The sequence below is a fragment of the Vombatus ursinus genome, unplaced genomic scaffold, assembly GCF_900497805.2.
Source record: "Vombatus ursinus unplaced genomic scaffold, bare-nosed wombat genome assembly UNPS02014859.1, whole genome shotgun sequence".
NCBI classification, from domain to species: domain Eukaryota; kingdom Metazoa; phylum Chordata; class Mammalia; order Diprotodontia; family Vombatidae; genus Vombatus; species Vombatus ursinus.
In genome coordinates this window covers 1,352,430-1,365,760 of record NW_020954637.1, presented here as the reverse complement: position 1 = coordinate 1,365,760, position 13,331 = coordinate 1,352,430, and the positions used below count along the sequence as shown (strand labels likewise).

The 13,331-nt window shown below is 41.0% G+C and overlaps 1 protein-coding gene across 1 annotated transcript; it reads left to right on the top strand.

Moving 5' to 3' along the window:
- Positions 1-5,646: 5,646 nt before the first annotated feature.
- Positions 5,647-10,986, top strand: PNRC2 (proline rich nuclear receptor coactivator 2). Its single transcript, XM_027841469.1, has 3 exons — positions 5,647-5,806; positions 7,950-8,139; positions 8,463-10,986. The coding sequence occupies exon 3, from the start codon at positions 8,481-8,483 to the stop codon at positions 8,901-8,903; it is 423 nt and encodes a 140-aa protein (XP_027697270.1). The 5' UTR covers positions 5,647-5,806; positions 7,950-8,139; positions 8,463-8,480; the 3' UTR covers positions 8,904-10,986.
- The last annotated feature ends 2,345 nt before the right edge of the window (positions 10,987-13,331 follow it).

Below are 13,331 nucleotides of genomic sequence, written 5' to 3'. Positions count from 1 at the left end.
TTTTATCAGAGATCCCTCTCCCATGGTCAGCACCCTCCCTTGCCAGTCCTGTGATCCAACCTTGTGACTCTGGGGCAAGTCATTTCTTTCTCTGGGCATGTTTCCTCATACAAAAATAGAGGGGGCTGGACCAGAGATAACAATAATAGCTTTACGTGTAAGACTGAAGGATCCGAGATTTAGAGCTGCAAGCAACCTTGCACACCCTTATTTTACAGTTGAGGAAACTCCAGCCCACGAAATTCAACTGAGTTGCTCAAGGCCACACAGCCGATCAGTAGCTGAGCTACACACATTATACCACTGGAACAGACAATGATACTGTAAAATGAGCAGTATAATGTTTCATAGGACCAATGTTGTAAAGATGGGACATGTTATGGTTTATCTAGTTCAAAGTCATCATTTTCTAGAGGAAACAGTACCTTGTCCAATGTCGCACACCACATAAGGGTTCCTACTAAGATCAAATCCCACCCCCTCCTCCAAATACCATAGGTACTTACATCATTTGTAATCTGCTTTTCTTTCTCTTATTTTCCAGTGGAATAGAATCTGAGTATCTGAGTCCTGAGCCACTTTCACTGGCAACAACTTTCATGAATCCCTAAGTTTCTGACTAAACTCATCCACAGTTACACACCAATCAGTGGCAAAATTAACCTAATTAAGGATATTCCAACACCCTACTCCCTGCTTTGAGCAAAGGTGACTTTGAAATAATGATCTCTGCCTGGGTTTGTGAGAGACCTGTTATGGGAGAAAGATTTCCTTTCTGAGTTCATGTGGTAGTTAACTGCTGCCCAAATGTATTTGTTGTTGTTTGGTCATTTTTTAGTCATGTCTGCCTCTTTGTGACCCCATTTGGGGTTTTCATGGCAAAGATACTGGAATAGTGTGCCATTTTCTGCTCCAGATCATTTTGAAGATGAGGAGCTGAGGCAAACAGGGTTAAGTGACTTCACCACAACACAGAAACTAGAGTGCTAAAAATCTGGGTCTTACGAATATGCTCAAGCATAGGTACAGACCTCAGAGAAAATGATAAACCTGAATAATCATTAGGATTCTAATAAGGCTTCTTACAGGCAAAATTATATTAGAGTGACAGAGATAACTATTTTATATACTGCAATCTTGTACATTCCTCTTAGGCTTTAAAAGTTAAAGAAAAGGCAGATTTCTAATAACATGCTTTCTTCAATGTCATAAAAGTTGAAAAAACAATGAGTCATAATCTCATGAATCCCCTAAGGAAACAAACTTAGTCAAACTCTATAGGTAAACTTAATCAGTTACAGATTAAACTCCATTTAGTACACAACAGTACACAAACCATGAGATTGGTTTCAGCCAGTTCAACAACCTCTCATTTAGGCCCTGACCTTCCCTTAACATTATTATTTCATGATTCAGGTTTCAGTCAGGTGAGGTCAATATTAACTGAAGACAGGCCTTTAGTCAACCAAAACTTGCAGGAAGAACAGCCCAGAGACTTGAATAACAGTAATTAAGAAAAGGAAATAAAAAAATTCCCATTACAGACCCAAGGAGAAGAAAAAGGGAAAGATTCTTGGGGATTAAAAGGAATTCCTTTCTTTTCAGGCTTTAAGTTTAATCATATTTGGGTGATTCAACCAATATTTATTAATTCAAGGAAACAAATGCAATAAACTATTATTAAGCACCTATTATGTTTAAAGCATTGTGCCCTGCACAAGGGATGCCTAGGACTGGAATCCATGACAAAAGAAGACTTAGTTTAGTGAAGAGAAGATGTAGCAAAGACTTCAGTTATTGGAAGGGCTGCCAAGTAGAAGAGGGAATAAATTTGCTTTGTTTGGCCTCAGAAGGCAAAAGTTCTTATGAGTGAAGTTGGCAGAATCACAGATAGCTAGCATTTCCATAAGGCTTTAAGGTTTGTAAAATGCTTTACTTTAACTCATTTGATCTTCATAACAACCCTGGGAGGTAGGTGCTATCATTACCCTCAATGTACAGATGAGGAAACTGAGACACAGAGAGGTTAAATGACTTTCCTTGGGTCACACAGCCAGCAAATGTCTTCGGTAAGGTATGCACTCAGGTCTTGATTCTAAATCCAAAAGTGTCCCTTGCTAACAGTTGGAGCAGTCCAAAGTAGAATAGGGCAGCTAGTATAAATATATAAAGAACTTTGTCAAATCTATAAGAATACGAGTCATTCTCCAATTGATAAATGGTCAAAGGATATGAACGGGCAGTTTTCCAATGAAAGAATCAAAACAATTTATAGTCATATGAAACAATGCTCTAAATCATTATTGATCAGAGAAATGCAAATTAAAACAACCTCGCGATATCACATTATACCTGTCAGAATTGCTAAAAAGACAGAAGGGGAAAATGACAAATGTTGAAGGGGAGGTGGAAAAATTGGGACCTTAATTCATTGTTGGTGGATCCGTGAGCTGATCCAACCATTTTGGAGAGAGATATGGAATTATACCCAAAGAGTTATTAAACTGCCTATATCCTTTGACCCAGCAATACCACTATTACGTCTATTTCCAAAGACGATTGGGAAAAAGGAAAAGAACCTGTATATTCTAAAATATTTCTAGCAGCTCTCTTTGTGGTGGCAAAGAAATGGAAATTGTAAGGTTGCCCATCAATTGAAGAATGGCTAAAGAAGCTGTGGTATGTGTTCAGGATGGAATATTACTCTGTTATGAGAAATGATGAGCTCAATGATTTTAGAAAAGCATGGAGACCTCCACAAAATAATGAAGAGTGAAATGAGCAGAACCAAGAAAACATTATATATGGTAACAACAGTATTGTTCTAAGAACAGTTTTTAGTGACCAAGTCATTCTGATTATTATAAATACCCAAATTAACCTCAAAGATCCCATGAAGGAAGATACTGTTTGAATCCAGAAAAAGAACACACACTCACACACACTCTCTCTCTCTCACACACACACACAGACAGACACACAGACTCACATAGACACACACACATAGATTTGTGTCTAATGGTAGACATCTTGAAGATTGGGGCAGGGAGGGAAAAAAAGTTATGTGATAACTTTGTTGTATATTTGAAAGGAATAGCAAGTTTAATGGATCTACAATTTCAGGTGCAATCCTCTGTTTTTCTATCCCACTTTGTTATGGAAATGCTTGTTTTATTTCTTAAGTTCAGAATAAAATAAACAAATTAAAAAAACAAAAAAGAATAGGGCAGCTCGGTGGTATAATGAATATAGTGCCCAGCCTGGAATCAGGAAGACTCATCTTTCTGAGCTCAAATCCAGACTCAGATATTTACTAGCTGTGTGACCCTGGGCAAGTCACTCGACCCTGTTTACCTCAGTTTCCTCATCTGTAAAAATGAGCTGGAGAAGGTAATGGCAAACCATTTTAGTATCTTTGCCACAAAAATCCTAAATGGGGGTCATGAAGAGTCAAATGCAATTGAAAAATGACTAAAACATAGTAGAATAGGCTATTTCAGAGTTAATAATAATAGCTGACATTTATATACACTTACAGGCATGACATGTGCTTTACATGTATTATCTTGTTTGAGTTCTCCCTCGATGGAGATCCTGCTCAGACCCATATCGGACTCCATGGCTCCCTGCCAGCTCTGAGATTCAGTGCTTCTGTTTCTAAGGTCTATACATAGAAGGTATTTGATGAATATTTGCTCCCTTCTCCTCCCTTCTTCAAATCCCACAAACTGCTTTAACTCTTTTAGCTGCCTAGAGACTTTGCATCCATCTTATGCCCAATTGAGTATTTATTTAGTCGGATAAACTTGAATCTCCCAACACCACGCAGCTAGTGAATGACAGAGAGGAAGGGAGCTTAGAAATTATCTAGTTCCCCTCATTTTACAGAAGAAAAAAGTGAGGTTAAGTGACTTATCCAAAGTCACATAGGTAGTACATAGTAGAAGGAAGTATCCTGCATCCTAAAATGCCAGGTTCAGAACTATTCCCACTGTCCTAATGTGTCAACTCTACAGAGGGGGATTCTTAACGAGTTACAGGTCAGACTAACTACCCTGAGAGGTCCCTTCCAACTTGGAGAATTTGTGTATCAACCACCCTAATTGTGGAATGCCCTATGAGTTTAGAGCCAGAACAAGGGGTTCAGCCCCTGGCTCTGCTGCTCATAACCTGGGGCAAGTCATCTCACTTCCCTGGGCCTTATTTTCTCCATCAGTAATATGGGAAATGATACTTGGTGAATTTTTCTTATTAAATTCAGGAGGAAAGCAAGACTCAGGAAAGAGAGAGAGAGCAGCTGCTCCCTCTTTGTCTTTGCTCTAGGTCTCCTTTGCAGTGGTGGGGCAGCATTTTGCTGCCATTCATCCATCAATCGACAAACAAATAATTGTTAAACCCCTTCTATGAGATGGAGACACAAAGGCTAAGGAAAAAAAAAAGAACAGTCCCTGGCATCAAAGAATTTCTATCATGGAGGGCTGTGGTTATGCATTTTATCTTATTTTACATGCTTTATGAAGTAGGCACTTCATAAATACTTGTTAATGATCATGAGAATGTTATAACTATATATAGAATCAATACAGAATGTCCCAAAAGTCTTGGTGCAGTTTAAAACTGTACTATGACTTTTGGGACACTATATACAATAAAATAGAAGGCAGCTTTTTTTAAAATTTAAATTTTCATTAAAAAATTCTTAACTTGACACTCTAAATAAGGACATTTCCATATATAAAACAAGAGGATTATATGTGCAATCATGAATCTTCATTACAGTTTGCGTTAAAAAAAAAAAAAGGCTTATAATCATTCCAAAACGTTACTTTCAAGGCATTCCTACTTGTCTGTCTCCGAAAAATTCTTCTAAATTACATTACCAAAAAAAAAAAAAAAAAAATTAAACGAACATTTAGTGTCCCTCCCACTTTCCCTGGGGAGGAGGGAAAAAAAGGAAAATAAAATTCTTGTAACAAATATACATAGTGAGGCAAAACAAATTCTCATACTGGCCATGTTCAAAACTCTGTCGCGCTGAACTTTTCTGGGCATTAAAAATAGCTTCAATATCCGTCTTTTCTTTCTTTTCTTTTTTTAGGGGGTGGGTAGGCAACATTATCATCACTTTCCTTCTCCGTTCCTCCCCACCCTCACCCCCCGCCCCCAACTCCCAAGGGGAGAAAGGAAAGACAAACAGTCTTTGTAACAGACAAGCAGAGCCAAGCCAGACAAATCCATCCAGCTGCCAAGTCCAAGAATGCACGCCTCCTTCTGCGCCTGGCGTCCACCCCGCAACGCCCCATCGCAGCGTGGGGCCGCTGAGGTCGGCCCAGCGCAGCAGCGAAGACGCAGCCTGTTAATGACTCTTCCCGTCGTGCCCCTCTGCGGGACCATTTCAAACTCTCCGAAACAACAACCCGCCCCCACCCCCGCCTCCGCAGCCATAACTAGCAACAGGAAAGAGCTGCATTCCCATTGGCTGACAGAGGCAGCGCTACGCTCCCATTGGCCCATAGGGAGAGCTCCTCCTTCCCATTGGCCAAGAGCGATAGCTCCGTGCGCCCATTGGCTAGAAGCACTCCCAGTCCCGCTCCGGGGCGGGGCTTCCGCCATTTTGTCTGGGGAGGCGGAAGGAGGAGGTGGAAGGAGGAGGCGGCGGGTGCTGGGAATAGGGGCAGCAGCCGGTCTTCGCGCTTCTGGCTAGTTCGGTTCGGTCCGGTCCGGTCCGGTCCCGTGTGGTCCGCGCGCTCGCCCGCTCGCCGTTTCTCGAGGAGGGGCTGCCGCCGTCTCGCGGAACTCGGAGTCGGTGAGTGGAGCCGGGCCACCGCCATGTTGTGGGGAGGTCGGAGTGCGCCTTTGTTGGGGGACGCGCGGATCCCGGGGCGCCTCCTTACGGCTCCGGGGGCCCTCTGCGAGCGCCTGTGCGCCTTAGAGCCCGATCGCACGGTTCGGAGAAGGAGGCTGGGGGCCCGCCCGCCTCCGCGCCTTTGCCCTTGCTGTGCCCCCCTCGGCCTCTTCCCTGCCCAGCCCTTCCAAAATTGTGAGGCCGGGTCACCCCCTGGCCGAGCTTGACCCCCACGCATCCCACTGCACGCTGTGTGTGTTTATGCCTCCTGTGCACCTGGCATTTTGTAGGCCCTTAATAAATCAATGCTTGTTGATTCGACTGATGTTGGAATCATCTCATTTGATCCACATACCAGCCCTGGGAGATAGGTGCTGTTATTATTATTCCTCATTTCTCTCTTTACTTTTAAAAACGATTATTTTTAGGGTTCATTTAAAAATAGTTGGGAATTCTCTCCCTCCTTCCTTTTAACCGATGAGGAAACTGAAGTCAGGTGACTTCCCCAGGATCACAGAATTAGGAAGTGTCTGAGGCTGGATTGGAATTCAGGTGTTCTGCGCCTCCTAAAGTGGCCCAATATTAGGCTAAATAAATAACTGGTAACTCGGTGGAAGGTTGTCTCCCAGTGGCAAACCTCCTTGGAGCCACGCACCCCCGAACTCCAAGCCTTTGAATGGTCCCAGCCGGAAAAATCAGGAAAATGAAGCATCATGGAGCTTAATAGATTATTTCGGAACTGATCTTGCGAAGAGACTTGTGCTGCTTCACACTGTTAAGTGAATTAATTGTTATTTGAATGGAAAGTAGCCTTTACTTAACCTTTGAAAGGCCCCGGGCCGCCTTGATAACAAAGGAAACTGATTTCCATTGTGGAGAGTCGAGTGGGATGTGGGTCTTGAAGGGAAACTGTAGCTGTAGGTTTTTAAACGGTGGTGTTACTTTTCAGGAAGTCAGTTCACATTTTCTCCCCTGGGAGAAACCAGACTGTTTGAAAAGTATCTCTTTCTGAAGTAGTAGTTGATACATAGAGTAACAGTCTTATTTCCATTGCTCTGATATAATATCATGTATGAGAGCTCGAAGGGACCCTTCCAGATCACATGGCCCAGCCCTATTCTTTTCAGATTAAGGGAAGTAACTTGGCCAACGTCACACACAGCCAGTGATGAAGCACATTCCATTGAGTCGTTTCAGAGTAGGGTGCCTTTCACATTTCACCTGGCTGCTCGTTCAGAATTTGAATGTAGGTAACATAAAATACTTCATTGTTTAAAGCCAAGTTCAGCCTTGCAGATTGAGCATCTAAACTGAATGCCTCACCCATATGTACAAAAATATTTACAGCAGCTCTTTTTGTGGTGACCAAGAATTGGAAATTGAGGGAATGCTCATCAGTTGGGGAATGGCTGAATAAGTTGTGGTATATGAATATAATGGAATACTACTGTGCTATAAGAAATGATGAGCAGGCAGACTTCAGAAAAACCTGGAAGGACTTATATGAACTGAGTGAGAAGTGAACTAAGTGAAGAACTTATATGAGCTGAGTGAAGTGAGCAGAACCAGGAGAATGTTGTACACAGTAACAGACACACTGTTCAATGACTAACTTTGATAGACTTAGCCCTTCTCAGCAATGCAATTCCTTCTAAGACATCTCCAAAAGACTTATGATGGAAAATGCTATCCACATCCAGAGAAAGAACATGGGGTCTAAATGCAGATGGAAGCATACTATTTGCTCTCCTTTTCTTTTGTTGTTTTGCTTCTTCTTTCTCGTGGTTCCTCCCATTGGTTCTAATAATTCTTCTTTGCATTATGACTAACGTGAAAATATGTTTGATATGAATGTATAAGTAGAGCCTATATCAGATTGCATGTTGTCTAGGGGAGGGGGGAGGAGAGGGAAGGGGAGAAAATTTAAAACTCGAAATCTTAAGGAAGTGAATATTGAAAACTAAAAATTAATAAATAAGTTGTTTAATAATAAAAACAAATAAAACGAGCGCCTCTCTGAAATCTCAAGATAGTGGTCACCCCTTACAGATGAGTTACAGTAAACTGATCGTCTTCCTTGTAACTGCTTTTTGTATGTTTGTAGCTGGGACTTCTCCCTCCAACCTGGGTGCCGAGGAGACTCCGATGTTGAACTCAGCAGCTCAGCCCATGAAAACTTCCATACTCAGACTAAGAAACAGATCTGGCAGAAAACAACACTTGTTATCCTGGGCCTGGCAGCAGGGAAGAAGACAAGTGGTGGAAATTTTACAGTCTGCAAAGCAGACTGAAAGGTATGGAGGAAAAATATGAAGCAAACTTGTTGTAAGGTGGGCTTAATAATTCTATATTAGCCTGGTTTTTAATTGAAGAAAGGATCAATCCTTTAAAAAAAACCCTAACCATTTTCAAGTATGCAGAAAATAATTTTTTTTTTTAAATTTTTGAGATCTGAAATCAGAACAAGCTTCTTGAATTTAGGAATTTAGGTAGCTGATAATTTTAAAGTCCATGCAAAACTAGTAAATTTTTTTAAACTTAAATCCTTTGTGACTTTTTTGAATGACCTGTTGTCTTATTAGAACAACTGCACTTTTTCTTCCTCACTTCTTTACAGGTGACATAGAAGCTGGAGATGGGTGGCGGAGAGAGATTCAACATTCCAGTTCCCCAATCCAGAAATGTTAGCAAGAACCAACAGCAGCAGCTTAGTAGGCAAAAGAACAAAGACCAGAATCCCCAGATGAAGATTGTTCACAAGAAGAAAGAAAGAGGACATTCCTATAATTCATCAGCAGCTGCATGGCAGGCTGTACAAAGTGGAGGGAAGAACGGGCATTTCCCGAATAATCAAAATTGGGATTCCAGCTTGGCGAGTTCCAGTTTACTTTTGAAATCCCAAACTAATCAGAACTACGCCGGAGCCAAATTTAGCGAGCCACCATCGCCAAGCGTTCTACCTAAACCTCCCAGCCACTGGGTTCCAGTTTCCTTGAATCCTTCTGATAAAGAAATAATGACCTTCCAACTGAAAACCTTACTTAAAGTCCAGCTGTGATGTGAGATAATCAGATTGCTGGTGTTTAAATGTTTAGGACTTCGGGTATTTGACAGGAGCGAATCAATGTTTGTTCCTAAACATAAAAACTTCATAGCTAGGGATTTTATGTCTTTCATCTGTATAGAGCAGCTGACTGATAATAGTGGGTAATACTTGATGTAAAATTTCATCATGCTTATATGTTTGTGTGTGTGTATGTATGTGTGTATGCATTGCCCTCTGACTAAGGAGATATATGGCAGCGTTAGATGGCAGTTTGAAATCATTTATTTAGAATGTGTGAACTTGATGTCAACTGTTCTTAATTGAATAGCAGTTCTTCCAGTTTTGAACTTGAAATCATGGTTTGAATTGTAAAGGAGGATTTATGGTATAGACTCATGGGCTTTTCTTAATTAGGGAAAAATGTTTTTGTATTATGATCATGTTTCTAAAACATGCAAAAACAATAGTGCAGTGAACACTTAGTGTGAGGCCAACAGTAGACTTGTCATTTTTGGAAAACAAGTTAAAATCACATATGTTTCACTGTGGCTGGGATAAAGGACTGGTTGAATACCAGCCACTTATAATGCAATAGCAAACTATACTGCCAAATAGCAAACTGTACTGCCAAATCGAATGTGAGTTTTCTGGAATAGATAGATGTGATAGGAATCCTTCCTTGGCAATGAATGAGTTAAGGTTGGATTAAAATGATTAAGGCTGGATAAGAAGGGGGATGCTAGTCAACAAGATGGTACTGGAATCAAAGGGACTTGTGGTTGATGATGGCATACAGGGAAGGATTGAGATTTGGTAGGGCAGAGAATATTGCCCTATTATCTGCCTCACCTCTTGGGGATTACTGGCTTTATTAGAGGAGATATGCCTGATTTTCTAGGAATACCCATTCTGTCTCAGTTGCTCCATGGCCAGGAACTACACAGGGGCATAACTTTAGGTACACACATATGAACAGACAAAAGTACTGTTTTTTTTGTCAGGAGAATGTGCCAAAAAGCATCTTAAAAGATAGTATAATCTTTATTCAGTATTTGGCATGTTGTGAACAGTTTTCAAAATGCATCAAGGCACTGAAAAAAAGCTGATAAAATTGGTCTGGTTTCAAATTGGAGAATTCTATGAGAATTCTAAAGTAGGGGAAGGTTGTAAATGACCTAGGAAAGAGAAAGCCATGTAAATAAATGTAAAATTTGTAGCATATGTAAATTTTTGGTGGCCTTTTCTTCGAAGAGTATTTTTAATACAAAATTGCTGAATGTGAGGCAGACCATGGACTGAACTAAGACATGGCCTGGTTTTAAAGGGATCAAAATTTTTTTAAGGAAGCAGTGTCTTTGCCCTAAGTTGCTTGCCAGTGCATTTACATGTCTGATTCAGTTCTAAACTGTATTGCAAGAGACTTCTAACTTAGGGCTACTAGGAAAAAGCATAACTGTGAAAGCTGCTAAGACTCAGTGTAGTGCTCTTATTTTGAACACATAAAGGGATGTTTGGATAAGAATACTATTAAAACAGGCCTAATTATTTTTTCAAAAAAGAAAGAAAAAAAACAACACAAAAAAAGGGTCAACAAGAAGGTGATTTTGATCGAGACGACAATCTTTTACCAAAGGGTCCCTTCTCAAGCAGAAAACAAGGTACTTCCTTTGGCCTTTTCCCATCAATGCTTCAAACTAAAGATTAATTACAAAATGATGAACTTTAAAAAAAAAAAATACAGGTGCTGTTATTTTGTAAGATTATGCAGTTAGGATCCATATGAGCACTGATTTTTTTTTTTTTAATTCCCAATATTAACCTAACAATAAAGGGGAAAAAAAAAACTAGGATTTTAAAGCAGTATCTTGTCTAAGAAAATGTCTGTACAAAAAAAAAAATGGCAGCTCCCTCCATGTTTACAGTTTTTTTTTTTTAAATAAAATTGGCATATTGTTTGCATTTAAACTTTTCTCAAAGGAAAAATACCTTAAGGACAGGTATCCAAATAAATTTGGTGTTTAATCAACTTTTGTGAAGTACTAAATACGTATGTGAATTTGAAACAAAACTGAAAATAAAATAATTCCTCCCCCAATGGGTTGTTTTCCTGTTTTTTAAAGTTGCTTGAATGTGCTAGGCATGTGATAGTTATTCTCAATATTTAAAGATAGAAATGCCACTACTGGGGTAAGAAAAGTTTAGGTAGTCCTCAGGTCACTTGGAGGCTAACTGAGGGATATTACAGGTTCACAAGCTGATCATCCCAGTGTGAATGAAAATAGCAAACAACTTGGAATCAGGACCTACCCAGTTACTTCTGTGTGAGCTTCAGTTTCTGAAGAAGAGGGGTGGTCAGTTCCTTCCATTCCTAATTTTATGAAATCCTGGCTAAGCTGTGACTGGTCAAATCAGCTTGGGAAGGCCAGAAAGGTTACTGGGCTATTGGCACTGGCTATGTCAAAAAAAGGCTGTCCCTTGCAAATGAGTTCTGAATTATCACATGCTACCTGCTGGGGCAGAGAGAGAGGTGGTGGGAGGTTTTATATTGTAAACAATTTAAAATGGAAAGAATGAAGGTGGGTTGATCTGGAAGCCCCCATGCCTACTCTACTGTCACCTCTCCATGGGGTACTGGGACACAAATACAGGAAATCATGCTCCTCCACTAGAGATTATCGTCTTTCTTTATATCCCCAGCACTTAGCTGTGTTTGGCACATGGCAGGTGCTTAGTAAGGGCTTATTGACTGAATTCCAAGTACAGTGCTATTGCCTTCCAGTATTTGCCTAGGTCAGGTTAATTTGACCTCAGCTATGTACTATAACTGTGCGACTCGAGGCCTTGTTACCACTGAGCAAAAGGCTTGGGATTGGGAGATGGCTGGATGGTGTTTATTCCAAAAGCTTCTGAACTGACTGATATGAAAGGTTAAGACAAGCCAAGTTTCAGAAGTAGTCATTTCCCACCCTTGCTACCATTTTAATGTCACTCCAGCATCCTCTTTTAAAAATCTGAACTGGCAAAAGGATGGATTATTTATAAGGGTAGTGGTAAATGTTTACTATATTATCAAAGCCTGATCTAGCAGGAAACACTGGGCTACACAGTTGGGAGACCAGGTTTCTTAGTTGTGCATCCTTGGGGAAGTTCAATACCTTCCCTTAGATTTAGTATGTTCACTTGGCTCTGATGTCCTCTTCAGCTACAGACATCTTCCTGCTAGGAATTCTGTGGCAGTAAGAGTGGGAGAATCAGAGTCCAATGGAGAAAACCACTTAGAGAGGTAGTATTCATGATGGGGGAAAGGCAGCATGGTGTAGTGAGAACGGTTTGGGAATCACACCAAATTCCACAGTTGGGAGAGAGCTCAGAGGTCACTAGCCAACCTCTATTTCTGCAACATGCCAAACAAGTACTCAGTGTCCACAGTCCAACAGCAGAGAAGGATGACCAGGAAGCTTTGGAGTTCCCTAGAGGTATTCCTGCAGAAGTTGGAGGATTCCTTGTTGAGAATCTATGGTAGAGGACATTCCTGCTTTGGCTACCCGTTGGACTGGACAGTTCACGTTCCTACAAGTGCTTTAAAGTTTCCCAAACACTTGGCACACATATTACCCAATTTGATCCTCATGGCAGTCATTTTGAGATGTAGGGTATGTATTTGTCAATGCCTCCATTTTATAGATGAAGAAACTAAGTTTTAGAGAGGTGAGGTGATTTGTTAGTCACAGCTTTTGCCTCCTAATCCAGGGCTCATTCCATGACAACACTGCACCTCCAAGATGACTTGGGCAGCCCCTTCTCATTTTGACTCTTCATGTACAAGTGAAACCATGAATAAAAGACCTGAACCTCTCTCCTCTCTCCACTTAACAATCTTCAATGGATACCACTTGGGATAAAATGTAGCTCTCGCCTGGCAGCTAAGGCCCTACATAGAGTTCACCTCTCATCCATCTTTTCTGTCCACAATTTGCATTCCTGTCAAACAGGTCTATTGGCTGGTCCCCTTACACAGAAACCCAGTGTTTGCAAGGGAACTCCAGGGCTGGAATGCACTCCAGCTCCATCTTTTGGGATTCCTCATATCCAGACAGCTTAGCTGTCATTTCCTAGTGGAAGTCTTTCTAGAAAAATACTTCCTAGTTGCTTTCCTGTTACATGTTGCATTCCAGACCCTTCCCTCCTAGTTAGTTTTCATGGTTTGGCCAAACTGCCAAGATGGGCAAGGTTATAGACTCCTCTCTCAGGGAGGAAGAGATTCACTAACCAGAGCAATCCAAGAAAAAGCAGCGTCTCTGCATGACACGTGGAGAAGTGAGGCTCTAAGTAGGATTTAAAACAGTGTGGACACTGTGGCCCTGAGCAGCAGGAGAGCTGTCACACTGATGGGACACTAACCTTACACCTCTGAGGACCCAGTGTGAGAACTGGCCCTAC

Coding starts and splice junctions, on each gene's coding strand:
- PNRC2 (XM_027841469.1), top strand. CDS start 8,481: ATGGGTGGCGGAGAGAGATTCAACATTCCAGTTCCCCAATCCAGAAAT.